A 16,674-nucleotide genomic window follows, 5' to 3' on the forward strand; every position below is an offset into this window, starting at 1 on the left:
CTATTTGGACTTAAAGAAAAGAATAAAAGGCCTGGTATATATATATATATATATATATATATATATATATATATATATATTCCACTTTATTCTGTTTATATTTTTCTGTTATCCATATTTTCTTTTGTAGTCATTTTTTCCCACCAAAAAAGTTGTTCACTATATCCCACTATTATCATATATAGTGTGATAGTACACAAAGTAAATACATATTTCAGTCCTTGAAATATATATTACTGTCTTTCATTATATTATGTATAAACAACAGTAAGAAGATATGTTAAAATATAGATTTATTGTGAATTTGTCCCAAGATATCAGCACGTCACAATATTCCAGTCCTATTAGTCTCTAGTTGTATTTTAATGCCCTTATTATTTATTTATTTATTTATCATTTCTGGCTGACCATCAGGATTTGAGTTAAGTTTCATATGCACTTGCACTGTCTGCCCAACAGGTGGCAGTATGTGGAGAGACGAGCTCTAAGGATAGGAAAATTGTGCAGCGCGTTCTGTTCAGTGTGATTGTGTATCATGCTGAACCAGAACTTTATATCAGTTTTTGCATTTTTCACCAGCACAAAGGTCTTTAACTTGCACTACATTTAATTGAATTATTCACTTGAAAGACGTGGATGTAAACATCACTGTTACTGGAGAGAAATGAGCTAAATCCAGCTCCAATCAGCGTCCAGTCCGTCCTAAATGCTGCATAACGGAATGACAACACACTTTTCCAACAGCTGAACTTTTAAGGTGCATTAAAGTAACTCTGGTACATTGGATTGTCTATCTTCCAAAAAAATAACTAAAGTTAATAAAAATATTTTAAATGTCTGCAAAGTCCTATTAAAAAAAAAAATCTTAGGAAACGATATGAACCATTTCAAGGGGTTTTATTGTTGTACATCCATCTACCCATCCAGTTGGTTTTACAGCGGCCACTTTCTGTTTGTTTCTCTCGATTGAAAGGAACTGAAAACACACCGAGACTTTAAAACCGGAATACTGAACCATGATTTTTGTGTACGTTTGTGGTCCCAGCCAAATGAGTTTATACTGATATTATTACAAGCAATTCAAAATGCTAAACTCTTTCCCTCCACAAAATTTTAACCAAAAGTTCCTGGTAAAAGAGAAAACATCCACTTCTCACCTACTGTCTTTTTTGGGTTAAACTTCTACCCTGATCATTTGGTTTTTACCCTGACAAATACAGTCGAAACATAGGGGGGTAACAATGATCACTGAAAAGTTCCCTGGTTTCTGAAAACTGGAGTAGTTTTCTACACACCAATCCCTACATACATGCAAGAAAGCAGCTTTTGAAAACCTGTCCGTCGTGGGGTTGGTTTACCCAAACATGGTTTATGTTTTTTTTGCCCAGCAGTTTTCAGAGTGCAGGCCCACCTTTTACTGCCATAGATTCATTATATGTACAATGAAACAGTAAACAACTGCTGTTCAGGTTAACATGGGTACTCTCCCAAAGATGGTGGAGGGGAGGGGGGGGGGAATTACAATTAGTAGGCGAGTGACTGAGTCGAAGAGGACCCATGAGTGTGAACTCTCCTCAGTGTTTACATAGGGGAAGGATGGCCATCATCAGGTTGCTAGACGACCTGTGCAGCAACAGGAAACAGGATGTTTAAATAGACACTGGTTGCTTCTTTTTTTTTTTTTTAACATTACAGAAGATCCTATCTACTAATGTGACAAACTTCTCGCCAAATGCTGAGGCGCTTTGTTTGTGAAAGCTAAGCGTTTAGATAGAGCTGCCACTCCAAAAAAGTCTGTGGGATTGCCCTGCGCGTTTCTTTTTTGTTTTTTCCTTTCTTCTTTTTCTACCGTATCTAAATATAAGACGGTGACAAATAGTGCAAATAGCCTACAGTAGCAACCCAACTGTGATGTGGGGGTGGCGCGGCTCTATCTCCAAAAGTCTCCTCTGTTGGATCCGGAGTGCGTCAAGAGAAGGTCGCAGAGCGCCTCAGCTGCCGCGCGCGGCCGACTTGTCCCCCTTTCATCTCGCTACCATGAAGCGACAAAACGCCAGGACGCTCGCCCTCATCGTCAGCATCCTCACCTACCTGGTGGTCGGGGCGGCCGTCTTCGAGACCCTGGAGTCCAAGCAGGAGAAAAGTCACAAGAGGAGGCTGGACGCCAGGAAGTACGAACTCATGCGCAAATTTAACTTGACCAAAGCGAACTTCGAGGAGCTCGAGCTCGTCGTGTTGCAGCTCAAGCCTCACAAAGCCGGAGTCCAGTGGAAGTTCGCGGGCTCCTTTTACTTCGCCATCACTGTGATCACGACCATAGGTGAGCACAGGTGACGCGAGCCTGTCGGGTTGTCCCTCCAGACGTGTTTCGTGTTGTCGTGGTTTGTTTGTTAGAGAAATGTTTCGTGGATTTCTCGCGTCGCGCGCCAGGTAAGACGGCGACTTCCCAGATCCAAACCTTCTTTGATGTTTTCGGAGGTCAGAAAGGTGAAGTTTTGCTCTTCAGCGCCTTTTCTGACTGAGGTTTAGAGTTTGAGAACTAAAACCAAGTGACTTTACGTAGAAAACTAAGGATTATAATAATTAAAGAAAGTAATATTTGCCTTCAGTTAGAGGAATAAAGTTAATACAGGAATAACGGTGGATTATTCAATATAACAAAATAAATCAAGACTTCGGATGTAAATAAATTAGATATGCCAAATGAATGTGTTCACTACATATTTTGTTTTTTCATTTCACCACATTTTTTAAGGGGGGTGTTTTCTATTATACTATTTCTTCCCACCACACTATAAAAGTTACTCCGTTAACTTAATTTGGCGTAATTTTAGAGATGCACCAATCCGAGATTTTGAGGCCAATTTCCAATCATCAATTTTTTTTTTTTTTTTGAAGCTTTGATATGACTAAAATTGAGCTCTCTTAACAAGTTCAGTTCAATTTTAATAAAACAATGTCCAGGTGTGTGTTAGTTATTCCTATGATAACCTGAGTTAGTGCTACGCATTTTCTGTGAGAGAGAGCAGTGGACGTTACACAGCTCTGCAATGAATCTGGTTGTAGAGTTTACATTTTAAATTACTTGCGGGTCCAAGAATACCTGTTGGTAACATACAGGAAGCTCACCAACAATATTGTATTTACTTGTTTGTGTTCGTCAAACAAAGCCATGCTTTCTTTGCCTCAAGAGTAAAGTTTGTTTCATGACTGAAATATTATTTGGCTCCGCAAATCAAATAACTTTTAATATCAGGCCAGGATTACAAGATAATTTCCATGTCGACTTGGCCTAGTGTAAAAAAGTAAACCTATACTGGTTATGCCACCAGGGGGAGCATCAGCCATCCAGCGTAACTGGATAACTGGTAATGAGTCTTTAATATTTAATTTTCTGTCCACTCACTTTTTCCAGAGTTGTTTTAGTTCACCGATATCTGAGGCTTAACCTTTAACACTGTTGGATTTGCATTCATATTTCACTGTGTATTTTGGGTTCTCTCTGATTACTTCCTCTAAAAGTCCAGAAGCGTTCTAGTGTCTTCAGAAAATGCTAATAAAAAATTTAACATGATAAAATTGCTCTACTTTATACAGAAAAGATTAAATTAATCCACGTCCTACCAAATTAACTTAGCATATTGATTATAAGAGCTGTAATGATGCTACCTATACCCAGTGATGTCGTTACTAGGTAACGCGTTACTGACGTCGGACCACTTTTTTCAGTAACGACTAATCTAACGCGTTGCTATTTCATATCCAGTAGTCAGACTGCAGTTACTTATCAAAATCATTTTGCGTTACTGTTTTCTTTTGGAATTTCATTTTATTTCTTGTCGAGTCACCGCCGTTTCTATGCGACAGTATCAGCAGCGACAGAAACGTAAACAATGGAGGGAAGAGAGAGATGCGCATTTTGTTGGTGGAAAAACAGGAACTATTTTGAGTTTCTGTCGCCAAGTCCAATTATTATAAGCGGCTGTGGGTTTTTTTTGTGTTTTTTTTAAAGTCGCTAGCAAATTTAATGAGTTGCGCTTTTTTGGCGCTTTTTTGAACGTGAAGTTGCTCATTTGGGCTTGGACATAAGCAGACATAAACCCCAGAATGTGTCTGACCTCCAGTTAGTTTTAGTCAGGCTCTCCCTGCCCATCATTTCCTGGATGATCCGTCCCGCTGTGTCTTTGTAAATGTCAAGTTAATATATCACCTGTCAATTACGTCGAGCTATCCAGAACATTGGAAACATCGAGACTAATATGAACAGCGCAATAAACGTGAAAACAGCCACGAATGAACGAGTCCGTAAAGTTGTGCAACTAAACGCCAATATAATTATTAATATTAAGATAAGTGTCACAAATCTGTACAGCAGCCATCTGAATTGTGGAGCCGCAGGAGGAGCGCTGCGCTCTGACACCAAACGCAGGGCCGTAACGCACAACCTGGAGGCCGGGGGCTGGGGGCTAAAATCCTTCTTAGAGTTTTCCAGACAATACTGGACCACACAAAAACACACACAACATTACTAACGTTTTTTTTTTTTTTGTACTGTAACCATTAAAAAAATCTCCCCTTCAGTTTAACTTTATAATTGGAGACACATTGTTGATGTTACCATTATAAAATAGCTTACAATTAAGTGTTGGCAAAGATCAATGTAATTTTCACAGCGTTGCTGTTAGCAGCTGCTGAAAGTAACTACAAAAGTTACTTTTAATGTAACTTAGTTATTTTCCGAATCAAGTAGTCAGTAATCTAACTGAGTTACTTTTTCAAGGAGTAATCAGTAATCCGATTAAAGTTACTTTTTCAACATAACTATGTCATCACTGCCTACACCATACATGTTGTTGTGATACAGACTCATCAAAAATGTAGATTGAACAGCAAATACATTTTGTAGGTGTTTACAAGTGACTCATATAGAAAAGTCTTCTCACCTCTGCACTTTCTTTAGCATCTCACTAAAAGGATATTTATCACTTTATTGTTTGTTTTACATTAGTTTTTTTTTGACTTATTCAGAAACTTCTTCAGAGAAAAGGTACTTTAATTCTGTTGTATTTGGATCAAAACGTGTGAAATTTCACTAAACTCTTAAGAAATGTATAAAAATAGAAACAAATCGTCTGTTTTGTAAATATTTCAGGTCATAGCCTGATGGTATACCAGATGGTATATGTACTTAAAAAAAAAAATCTAATAAAGTTGTTGCTCGATATTTCAGGCATGACTTTGGTAACCTCGGTACGTGAGGTTGCTCAAGTTATTTTAAAAAGACGGATTCTATATTTGTATTTGTTTAATTAAATATTAAACTGACCCAAAAATGTACCATTAGCTGTTAAAAAAAAAGCTCCTTCTGAGTGTGAAATGGTCTAAAATTATCCATCAATAAAATGGTTTAGCAACATCTTGCTAGCTGTTTTGCTGCTGAAGCTCATTAATTACTCACGAGCGGAGGCATCCTTAGACCAAAGTCACAACAAATAACTCATTTTAGTGAAATGGAGTCGGGAACATGTGATGGTGTTCATTCTCAAGCAGTTTTTAACAACTTTTAAAATGTAGTGATTAGCACCATTAGCTGAGTTAGCATCTCTTACTGTAGCTGCACATAGTCTGCATAGCTAGGCTGTAAATATTCTTAACACTTAACAAGTCTTTCACAATTTTAAAATTATATAATTGATGGTAGATAAAAACATAAAGAGCTTAAACTAGCTAAAACAAGAAAGGAAAGTAGCTATTTCATGTTGTAAAAGTTGCTAACTGAAATTATCAACCAATTACAGACTCTGAAGGCAATAATAGGTGATGTAAAAGAGATTAATCAGGTTGCGGTACTCTTACGACTGCAAATTATTACTATATACATATATTTTTCTGGTAATTTATAAAAACATATTTCTTACTTTTAGATTTGTGGTTTCTATAGTTTGGTTTATAAGCCTGAACTCCACTTGGGAACCTACAAGAAGTAAAAGTAAAACGATCATTTAAACAACCTTTTTGTCTACAAACTGAAATACAAACAAAAATAGACAATATAAATGCAGTGATTGATTTTATATTTACATTTTCTTCTGGCCCTGACTGGAAGGGGAGGAGCCAGAGGTGATTTGGCCTGGACAGGTAGGAAGTGTTTTTGGCTCCCGCTGCGAAGAGACGGACCCTGCGTATGGACTGAGCGGTACCTGAGGTGATCTTGGACTGGAGAATTTCCGACCGTAGCATCTGCCGCTCACTGAGAAGAGTAAAACAATACGTGCTTTCACAAGTCCCCCAAAAACTCCAGTAACAACAGGAAAAGTTGGTAGAATTGTTGGTAACTGATTAAAAAAAATAAATAAATAAAGGGTGCTCGACGGGTCTGAAAATTTTCCATTGTTGATAGTCTAACATAAAGACTAGCACTGAACTTATACTACAGTACTAAGAGTCTTGGTTTATGAGTGTTTTGTTTGCTGAGGATATTTATTATCTGACTGGTGTTACTTTAAAATGACCAATGAAAAAGATCCGAGGTCAGTTTGTAAGACCCGTATGTTTGCCGTCCTGCACGCTGTTACAAATATGTGCTGTACTTCCCTCTTAGGTTACGGCCATGCAGCGCCCAGCACCGACTCAGGGAAGGTGTTCTGCATGTTCTATGCCCTGCTTGGGATCCCGCTCACCCTTGTAATGTTCCAGAGCCTGGGAGAGCGCATCAACACGTTTGTCAGATACCTGCTGCATCAAGCCAAAAAGTGCCTGGGAATGCGTCAGACCGAGGTCTCCATGGCGAACATGGTGACGGTCGGCTTCTTCTCTTGCTTGAGCACTCTGTGTGTGGGCGCCGTGGCGTTCTCCCACTGCGAGGGATGGAGTTTCCTGCACGCCTTCTACTACTGCTTCATCACGCTCACCACCATCGGTTTTGGAGATTACGTGGCCCTGCAGAGGGACGACGCGCTGCAGAACGACCCGCGCTACGTGGCTTTCTGCTTCGTCTACATCCTCATGGGCCTGACGGTGATCGGGGCGTTCCTGAATCTTGTCGTGCTTCGCTTCCTGACCATGAACACCGAGGACGAGCGGCGGGACGCCAAGCAGAAGGCCTTGATGACCGTGGGCAAGCCCCGAGGGGAGGTGGCTCGTCTTCTACCGCTCTCGACCTCAACCTCGTCCACCGTCGTAGCCAACAATGCCACAAAGGCTAAAGATTTAAAAGGTGCTTACACCGAGGTGTTGCATTTCCAAACAATATGCTCCTGCTTGTGGTACAGAAGCAAAGAGAAGCTGCAGGGCTCCATACCCACCATGATCCCTCAGGAGATGACTTTCTCGGATGCCTACTTGCAGCAGAACAGTAACTGTCCTCACTACATGGATCCTGGATCGACAGGCTGTGTGTGCAGTTCACGTCAATGCACCAGCATAAGCTCCATAACAACAGGCCTACACATTCTGTCTCCATTCAATCTGTTTAAAAGACGCAGCTCCGTTTAGCCTTTCACAGCAACTGATGACAACACTTAACTGCAACTAGATGTACGTGGTGCTACAATCCTGGTATTCCAAGAGTATAATGCACAAAAAAAAAGAAAGAAAAGGAGTATGCACACAGCAAAGTCTTGATCAAATATGTAATGCAGACAGAACAGCCAACAAAGGGTTTCATTTTGAGACTTTGTGTGTGTGTGTGTGCTCAAAGGAGTTAGGTTCAACCAGTTTGGAGTCACGTGGGTCACGGCACATGAACACAACGTGGTGCATGTTGTGCCTATCGGATGCTTGGCCGGTGAAATCAACAAAGTGAGGTGACGGTGAAATTAAGAGAAACAAGAACTGAATCTTGTTTTCAATGCAGCAAATAAGGATTTTGCGTTTTCATTAACGAGCGCGGCATTACTTCCTAAATGTTTCCTTTATTCATTCTGTTCCTTCATCTTCTAAGTTTAGAGGTGTGTCAATATATCCAGCTCACAGGACAAGGCGAGTGTATGAGACAAGATTTTAGCAATATTGTTGTTATAAAGAATCTCCATTTTTGTTCCACAGATATAGCAAAGGTTTCATAAGCCACTTTTTTCTCTCTCTCTCTGTGTTATCAGAGTACAACATTCCAGTCAAGGTTTGACAATTATATATATTTAATGCTTATGTCGGTCTAAGGTGACCCTGATGCGAACAAGAGTTAAGCAAATGTCACCCTGCTTTGTTAAAGGTACTATAAAAAAACCCTTTTTGCTTAATGGAAAGCAACTCAGTTAGCTTTCCATTAGCACCATTAGCGGCTAACAGTTAGCCAGATGCGTAAACCTTTGCATTTTATCTCTATATTAAAATTTCTATAGGCTTCTTCAAAATAATCGTGGATTGTACCTACTCCATAGGGCAACTCAAGAACGGCTTTCTTTTCTGCTGGTGTCAGACTTAAATCACAAACTTTCATAGCAAGGGTCCAGAATAATCACTGGCACTTATTTGACCTGACAAGGCCACTAGCTAGGGTTTGTGCTGGACGGGCTTTGATGCGAAATGTTGTGGCATTTGATGAACACCAGACTTCATGTCATACGCCCTTACTTCGAAGACAATACAGTTTGTGAGAATTTCTCACAGCATTTGTGACCCATCAGAACTTCACCAAGTCTGGAACAGTAGACCAACTTCATATGAGTCACATCTGTAGCTGCCCCCGTTACCCTGACTGTCAGTGCTCTGGTGCTAGTCACAAACTTACGTAATTTGTCAGGCGGAAAAGTCTAAAAACAATGTGACCACTGACAATAACACACTGAAATATCCTTTAGTTTGCATTTGTTTTACCCTGAAAGTAAACGAAGTACCACGTGTTGAGTTTGATCACATTCATCTTCAATTTGTCTTAATGAGCTTGGTGGACTCTATTTACTGCAGGTTATGGTGTCTTGGTTCATTTTCTTTCATTTATCTGGTTGACTGGTAGCTCAACTGTAGTATTAAGATGTTTGATGTTCTTCCTGTGTTGCAAGAAAATCCCCAAAGCAGGAGCTGGAAACAAAAAGAAATCCATTGCGGTTCAGTAATTATCTGGTATATTTGTAACATTTATGTACTGAATAATGGAAGAAATATTTAATATAGAACTGTCTGTCAATCGGAAGAAATTTATCAAGCATTTTAAAATGGCTTAAAAAAAACCCCCCAAACATAAAACACAAATGAGTATCTAAGGATACTTCTATTTGATTTCTTGCCAACAGAAACCATAAATACACTCATTCTGATGTGTCAAGGATATTTTAAAAAATTCAAAGATTCTTTTAAGTTATCATAAACAATAGTATCTGTAGTAAAATGCTTGCTGCGCTTGTTGAAGAATAATTGGTAGAAAGCTAACAGCTAGTCAGTCCCATCCTAATTTTAGCCAGTTTTAGCTCTTTTGAACAATTCAAACTGAAACGATTATTATCAATTTGATACAATGCTTATGCTCGTCAATATATAATTTGTGCAATTTCACTAGGGATGATTGATATTAATTTTGTTGCTGTTTTCTCAAACTACATCTGTGTTACAATGCTACAACATGGAGGCTGCTAGCTGTATCAATCTGCCTTATCAGCTGCAACTCATCAATCGGCTCTTACTAGTTCACTTTCACCACTCAAACTACTTTACTCGCTTCTCTACAAGCCTATGCTGATAAGACATCGTTCTGCTACAGATATAATGAACCTTGAACATTGGATTGAGGATTATTCTGTTAGCTAATTGTCATAGGTTAGCCATTTTTGGTTATTATGCTAATTATTTCCAACTGCTTAGCATATTATTGCAATTTTCTAATGCAATATCAACGAGGGCAATATTTGGTAGCTACTGTATAATCCAGGCAATAACACTGCTTTCCAATAGTTTCCACTTAAATGGACTTTGTGTTGTGTGTCGACAGCTGAAATAGACTTTAAATGATTTAAGCTGTACAAATTCTAAGATTCTAAAATATGGCTTAACCCCAAACGTTAATTTCACCACAATATCCAACAATAACTGACAATGTTATGTTTTCCTAATGTTATGCAGCTCTATGTGCTACTATGTTTGGCAGTATACTGCGTATACTTTGTTTTTCAGTCAAGAAAATCTCTTAGGCATTTCCTTTTAACATTTTCATTGATGGCAACAGAACACAGAGGATAAAAGACCTGCCCAAACACAACCCACATTACACACAATGTGCACAGAGATGTGCAGATCACATCAGGAGCAAACAGTAAATTCAATTGTGGGCTTTTTTGTTTGTTTTTTTTGGGGGGGGGGGAGCAGTCTGCTGGGGCAGATGGGAGGGGGGTTACCATGTTGGTACAATGTGTAATTAGTTGGTTGTCAGTCACAGACAGCTTTGCTTGAATAGACGGAATCGGGATGATTGATGGATAAGAAAGAAATTCTCTTTCAGCTAACGTCTCACGTATTCCTGGGTACAATTTGGTGGTTTGTCCGTGGGTGGCATGATGCAGAGTCGCATTCGCTTCATTTCGAGGAGGAACAACTGAATTTTAACCCCCGAAGACGAATTATTTCGATTAGCTTATCATTGTATTCTGTGACTTTACAAATAAGCAGCTGACAAAATCAATCAAGAGGACAAGCTGTAGTCACGTTAAAGAGAAAGTACATCCTCTTTTGTCACTGTTTTCATTATTACTTCAGCAGATGACTGGGGGTTATAAACTAAGCATCTTTGATTTGGTCTCAGCTTTTTAATTGTTCCAGAAATCTTGGGATAAATTCAGTTTTAACTTTATAAATTTGCCGTTAGAAGAACCAGCGCATTGCCAGATCTGCTGCTGTTATCGAGCTGGTCAGATTTGCTCTTCATCAGGTAATCTTTAGCATTTCATTTAGTAACGGCAGCTACGTTCTCTTTTCTAGTACCAGAAAGGAGGCACTTAATTTCCTGTATTGCGCTACTCTGTTTTGGCTTTTAGTTTGCTTATACATAACGAGAATATATGTGTTGTGCATTTTTGTGGGGCGGTGCATTCGCCCCGCTGCTTTTTTGTACTTTTGCAGTTTTGATCCTTTCACACCCAACTTTCATGGGTGCAAAATGGAGTCACACGCCTTGGTATTGTTCATCCTGGTCATTGTCGGTTTGCACCCACCCAGGGGCATTTTATTGTTGCTGTGGCAACCAATGTTTTACATAGCGGTTTATTTAATCTGCTCATAAGAGGTTGATATGTGACTCCAGTAAATATCTACTGGCAGGAGGTTGCATAGAATTACTTTAGACTGACCCAAACGAGGATCAAAACCAAAACAGTGGAAGTAGAGTGTAGTACAAAGTTGTCAAAAAATATTTCAGGTAGAATTAAAATATACCTGAGATGAAAACATTTTTCTAAACATCTCTGTTAATGAAAATGTATAACTGTGAAACATAAACAAACTGATACAGAAAGTGCTCAAGATGACTTGTTTTAGACACAAAGAAAGGCGCTTGGACACAAAACGGCGGTACAAACGAATGAAGGCATGAACCGATGTGAAAGTGTGTTCCGCTTTTAAAATTTGATTAAAACATTCTTAGAGCGTATATGAGATATGCAGATACATCGACTAAACTAGTAAAAATAAAGGACCACAGGCAAGAAATCATTTTTACTATAAATTAACCCTCTCACCTTTCAATTTCAGTAATTTGTTTCATCTTTGGGAATGGGGGGCAAATAGTCAAAATATCTCCTAACATCTTGGTAGGTTATGTTTTAGCTTTGGAATCCAACAACGTTCATCTCAATAGCAAATATTATACATAAAAAAGTAAAACTGCCTTGAAAAAGTTGACAAGTTTAATCTGTTGTGTCACGTTTTTACCAACATTGACGCTTTTCTATCAGTTTTCTCTGGGTTTGTAGAAAATGTTAGAAACTCTAAATGACCTGCAATATCTATATATTTTCGCCGGCTTCTTAAAACACAATTTCATCACATATCTGTGCTTGGATTTTTAAAAAAAATGTATTTATTTAATGTATTTTCTTTATTTTTAGTCATTTAACGTGTTTTACTGTTTGCTTTGTTGAAATCTGGGAGTCTAGCAGACTAAACCGGTGCAGGTATTACATGCAAATAAATGATCTGATGTCTCTTCAGAGGATGAAATCATGTAGCAGCATCAACCTGTTGTGCTGGACTGACATACACATTTACATATGATTATTAAAGAAAAGAAACTTATGCTTTTGATTCTTTCACCAACAAAACAATAACCTGTTGTTAATTATATGCACAGGTAAAAAAAAAAATACTACTTGGGCAATGACTGAAGCGATATTTCAGGAATATTAATCATACATTTTACAGGCCTGAAGTAAAGTGCAGAACCCCAAAGAGGTCTCGCCCGCTTCCTCATGTTTCTTTGACAACAGGCAACAAAAATGTTCTTGCGGCTTTAGGAGAGAGAACAAAGTTCTATGTTCTTGCAGAATACTTATGGGCCTTAAATCTGTCAACAGTAAAACATGAATATTTTGCCAATAAAATGACTGGTTTTGAGGCTTTTTTTTTTGTTGTTGTTGATGTTTTTTATGGCTTGATAAATTCTGATGTAATATAAGATGCAAGCATGTTCATAATTACATTTTGTAGAAGGGAGTCTCTTACAGCCATGGCAAAAAGAAAGCACACATATCAGTTTTTACTGATTTTCAAACATAATTTACAGAGATAATTACCTGGTCCTGGCCAGTTTGTAGAATTAAATCAATAGAACTTCAAATAAATAATAGTCTGACTTGGCATGGATTGGTGTGAGATTCACAAGTGATGTCCTGAATTTAAAAAAAGGCTGCATTTCCATTTACCTTAAACTGAGCAATTTAACATTTCAGAAATAAATTCACACAGTGGAAACATGGCAATTAAAAAAAATAAAAAAATTCTTGTTTGTCAATAAAAGATGACGTGGTTGTTTTTGGCCATGTCGAAATTGGTTAATTTAGCAAAACTACAATGTAAACACTTTTCACGTCACACAATGTCACATGATCTACAACCAGCTGCTGCCGCTAGCAAAAACCACGAAGAGGAAGAACAACAGGAAGTGGTAGGAGGATGAGAGCGTGGCGTTTTTAAAATGACCTATCGCGTGAACATACTCATTCACGTGTGATTTTAATTGCGTTTCTTATTCAATGGTTTCTTATTTGACATTAGTTGCATGTAGACAAAGTTTCGCGGACATTTGTAATAGAAACACAGCTCATGTATGAGGAGAAACACGTATGGCTCGGCAAAACAGACAAGACGTGGAAACTGGTTGGAAAACTTAGAGACGCTGTTTGACTGAAGAGTTTTTATAACCTAATTTATCAGCAATATCCCGAGGAACGGTCTTCTGCATGAGCTTATCGTTGTTGAGGAATTAACTCGATGCTTGAGCTACAAGATAATGTACTTGCTCTTTACCATGACTGTAAGTCATACTTGTGCACTTTGGGCATTTTCCAGATTGCCCCCTTTTATCAATATGTGCTGAGGAAGAAAATCCTGCTGAATGTATAGAAATGACTGTTATTGTCCAGATGGTTTCCCCATGGGAATGTTGACTGAACTCCAGATCTGGACAACCTACAGTCACGAGTCAAAGTGTGGCAGCGTTTCTTTATGTGTTGCAACCAACTCCTTTCCATGTTGCCCAAGAGAGTGCAGCCCAAACACTGACAGGAAGCGCTTTTAATGGAAGACCAGTGCAGCCAGAGGCATACAGTCAACATTTAAACAACAGCTTTGATTGATTTAATATATGTAGAATTTTATTTAAAAAATTATAACATGTTAAAATAAGTGCAGGAAAGTAGACTTTCCATGCAGTACTGATTATATTCACTAAAAGTCACTTGTTGGGTTTTCTTATGTGATTTTTCTATCTGACATAGATCAACAGACCCAATACTTTAGCCTCCCTTTGGTGGGACCATCATCTTTATTTATCTGAACCATGATATCATCACATAGTATAAAAGTGAACCGTTTTTTGCTCAGAATTACTTACTGGCTGCTTTAAATGGACCAGAATTCATCTTCTCAGATATTCCACTTTGTTTGGGAACGATGGGAAAGCTCATCCAAATTGTGATTAGGGATGTCCCGATCTGATATCGATATCAGAAATCAGAACTTGGTCTGATACCAGCCAAAAGTATCGGATTATATCGGCCTGGATCTAAAATTTCCTATACAAGCACTACAAACTACAAAAGTGCTGTACAAATTGAGTTTATCTACCGTTTAGATAAGACTTGTGTATTGAAATGTAAGGATAAGATCTGTGCAAACCTTAGTGAGAAATAAAAATAGGCAGCAATATAAATAGATGACTGGCAATAAACACATTTCACAGCTTAACTTAATGTTGCACTTCTCTTAGGAGTGAGAAAGATGAGCTCAGCGTGAATTTACTCATTTCGCTGTTCCCTTCTGTTCCAGAACACAGCGAGCGGCTGCATCCACTGTCTTAATGGGAACTGTATGATATATTTTGATGTTAAAGTCTTGAAACAGCATCCAGAGGTGCAACAGTGCAAAGACATAATGCGGATGTGGTAAATAGATGGAATAATAAAAGATTTTGCTGGACGATAAATTGTCCCAGTAATTTTCGCAATAAGCGATAACATTGTTTTTTGAGACTATTTCAAGTAATGTGTTGTTTATGGCATAATAGTGCAAATTATCTCTATTCAAGACCAACAAGCATTAATTTTGTGAGGAACACTTAATGAATGTGTTGCTTAACACATTAATTCATGTTGAGGATATTTTAAATATGCAAAATAAAAACCACACACAACCGAAACCATAAGTCAAATTAGATCAGATTATGACGTCTCTGTAGACAATAAATTCATTCAAAATATATTAATCATCAAAATGGAAATTATCGATCTCATTTTCATTTATCATGTCATTATCTGATTGACTACTTATTGTGACAGGCTTATTGATACACCGATATATGGATCAAAAGCAGCTAGCACAAGTTTTAAACAGTTTCACATTTTGTAACTTCAGGTCAGACATTTTCGATTTAAAAACATTTTTTTTTGCAGATCCAAATACATATTTTTTTTCTAAATATTTTTTCTTAAAAAAGCTAAACGCTCAGTCAGATCGGATGGAAAACACCCACAGGCTCGAGTTTTAAAGTCTTACCGCAGATTCCCAACTGCTTTTCGATACAACCTTTGACTAGGCCGTTCTATCACGAGAACGTTTTTTCCTCCGAACCATTTCATTGTGGTTCTCGCAGCCTCTTTCTAGTGTACTTCGATGTGTGTACTGACAGTCACTGACCAGCGTTCCTGTTGAAGAAAAGCATCCCCACAGCATGATGCTGCCACCGCCGTTCTTCAGAGTTGCGGTGTTTTGTTTAAGTTGTCGTTTTTTGGGGGCGGAGGGGTGTTTTTCTTTTTTTTAGTGACCTCAAGGCAAAGAACCACTGCTGTTAATCATTCTGTAAAGAAAGAAAACATCACTAAACAGAGCTAAACTCACAGAGCAGATTCTGAGACTGGTCCGCTAATCCACTAAGAGCAGAATTATCCCATCAAATTGTCAGCGGCCGTAAGAGGGTAATTAGTGTTTTTTTTTGTCATTGTCAAAATTCGCTCTGCACTCCAACCTTCCCAAGCAGGCTGTGCGGGCCGGTCCCGTGCCTGTGTATCTGCCTGGAGCCATTAGACGTGGACCACGGAGAAGCAACAGAAGGAGTGTCGACTGGACAAATCCCTGTATTGACCCCCTATCGCTACAGCATCTGCTGTTTTCTACTTTGGCCACAGACCTGGCTATCTATGTCAAAGACAAAAATAGGTCCACTGAGAAGGTCAGCAACAGCATTACATCACTTGGCAACGGGTTTTAAAGAAAGGAGATATAAAAAGCCCTGAGCGGGTCCAAAGTTTGTGTCATTTATGAAAGGGAACGTTCAGGACTTTTTGATGTGAGCTTCTGCAGGGAGGTTGGTAGCGGCTGTTGATTTAAAGGGGCAGTGTTATGTATTTCTAGGCACATGGTGTCATTTTGTAGCACAGTCTAGTGCTACCTTTAGTGGCTATAAAAATGCTTTACATCAAACATGACGTAAAATAAATTTTAATTTGTGATCTAACGCCTTGGAATTGGGCCTCTGTCTCTTTAAGAAACTCCTGCTCTTTCTGAAACTCCGCCTTCAGGAAGTCATCTTGCCATGGCTCCTTTATTAACCCTTTAACAACATTTTTACCAGCGCTGCGCTGAGAAGCAGCTGGTATGATGAGCTCGGCAGACGCTCAGGTCCACCAGGTGTTTGCTAATTGCTGCTGGCTAGTCTGAAGGAGCCGAGTGGGGGAGACATGAGGGAGGGCTGCTCTGTGAGGAGGTGCTTCGTCCTTGAAGGCGGTGTGAACAGCTGAATGGTTGTCATGTAGATTATAGGATTTTTTTTTCAAGCATGCATGAAATAATCAAAGCAACACTCCATGTATTTTTTTTTATGAGGAAATAACATTATAACGAAATCAAAACAGTTGGTTTTATATTTAAAATCTTGAACTATCCCTTTAATGTTCAGTTGGAACTGAACTGGGAACAGTGAGTGTGTGCGTGTGTGTGCGTTACTTTTATAAAGACAGTGTGAGAAAGTCAAATTGT

The 16,674-nt window shown here is 38.6% G+C and overlaps 1 protein-coding gene across 1 annotated transcript; it reads left to right on the forward strand.

The window, feature by feature from the left end:
- Positions 1–57: 57 nt before the first annotated feature.
- On the forward strand, positions 58–12,542 carry kcnk3b (potassium channel, subfamily K, member 3b). The gene is made up of 2 exons (XM_028001119.1): positions 58–2,320; positions 6,602–12,542. Exons 1-2 carry the CDS (start codon positions 1,912–1,914, stop codon positions 7,492–7,494), a joined length of 1,302 nt encoding a protein of 433 aa, XP_027856920.1. The 5' UTR covers positions 58–1,911; the 3' UTR covers positions 7,495–12,542.
- The last annotated feature ends 4,132 nt before the right edge of the window (positions 12,543–16,674 follow it).

This window comes from Xiphophorus couchianus, chromosome 19, assembly GCF_001444195.1.
Source record: "Xiphophorus couchianus chromosome 19, X_couchianus-1.0, whole genome shotgun sequence".
NCBI lineage: Eukaryota > Metazoa > Chordata > Actinopteri > Cyprinodontiformes > Poeciliidae > Xiphophorus > Xiphophorus couchianus.

What these genes read in the sequence shown, in the direction of transcription:
- kcnk3b (XM_028001119.1), top strand. Translation starts at nt 1,912, where the DNA reads ATGTGGGGGTGGCGCGGCTCTATCTCCAAAAGTCTCCTCTGTTGGATC. An exon ending in CACTGTGATCACGACCATAG is followed by an intron (nt 2,321 to 6,601) that starts GTGAGCACAGGT and finishes CTTCCCTCTTAG; the next exon opens with GTTACGGCCATGCAGCGCCC.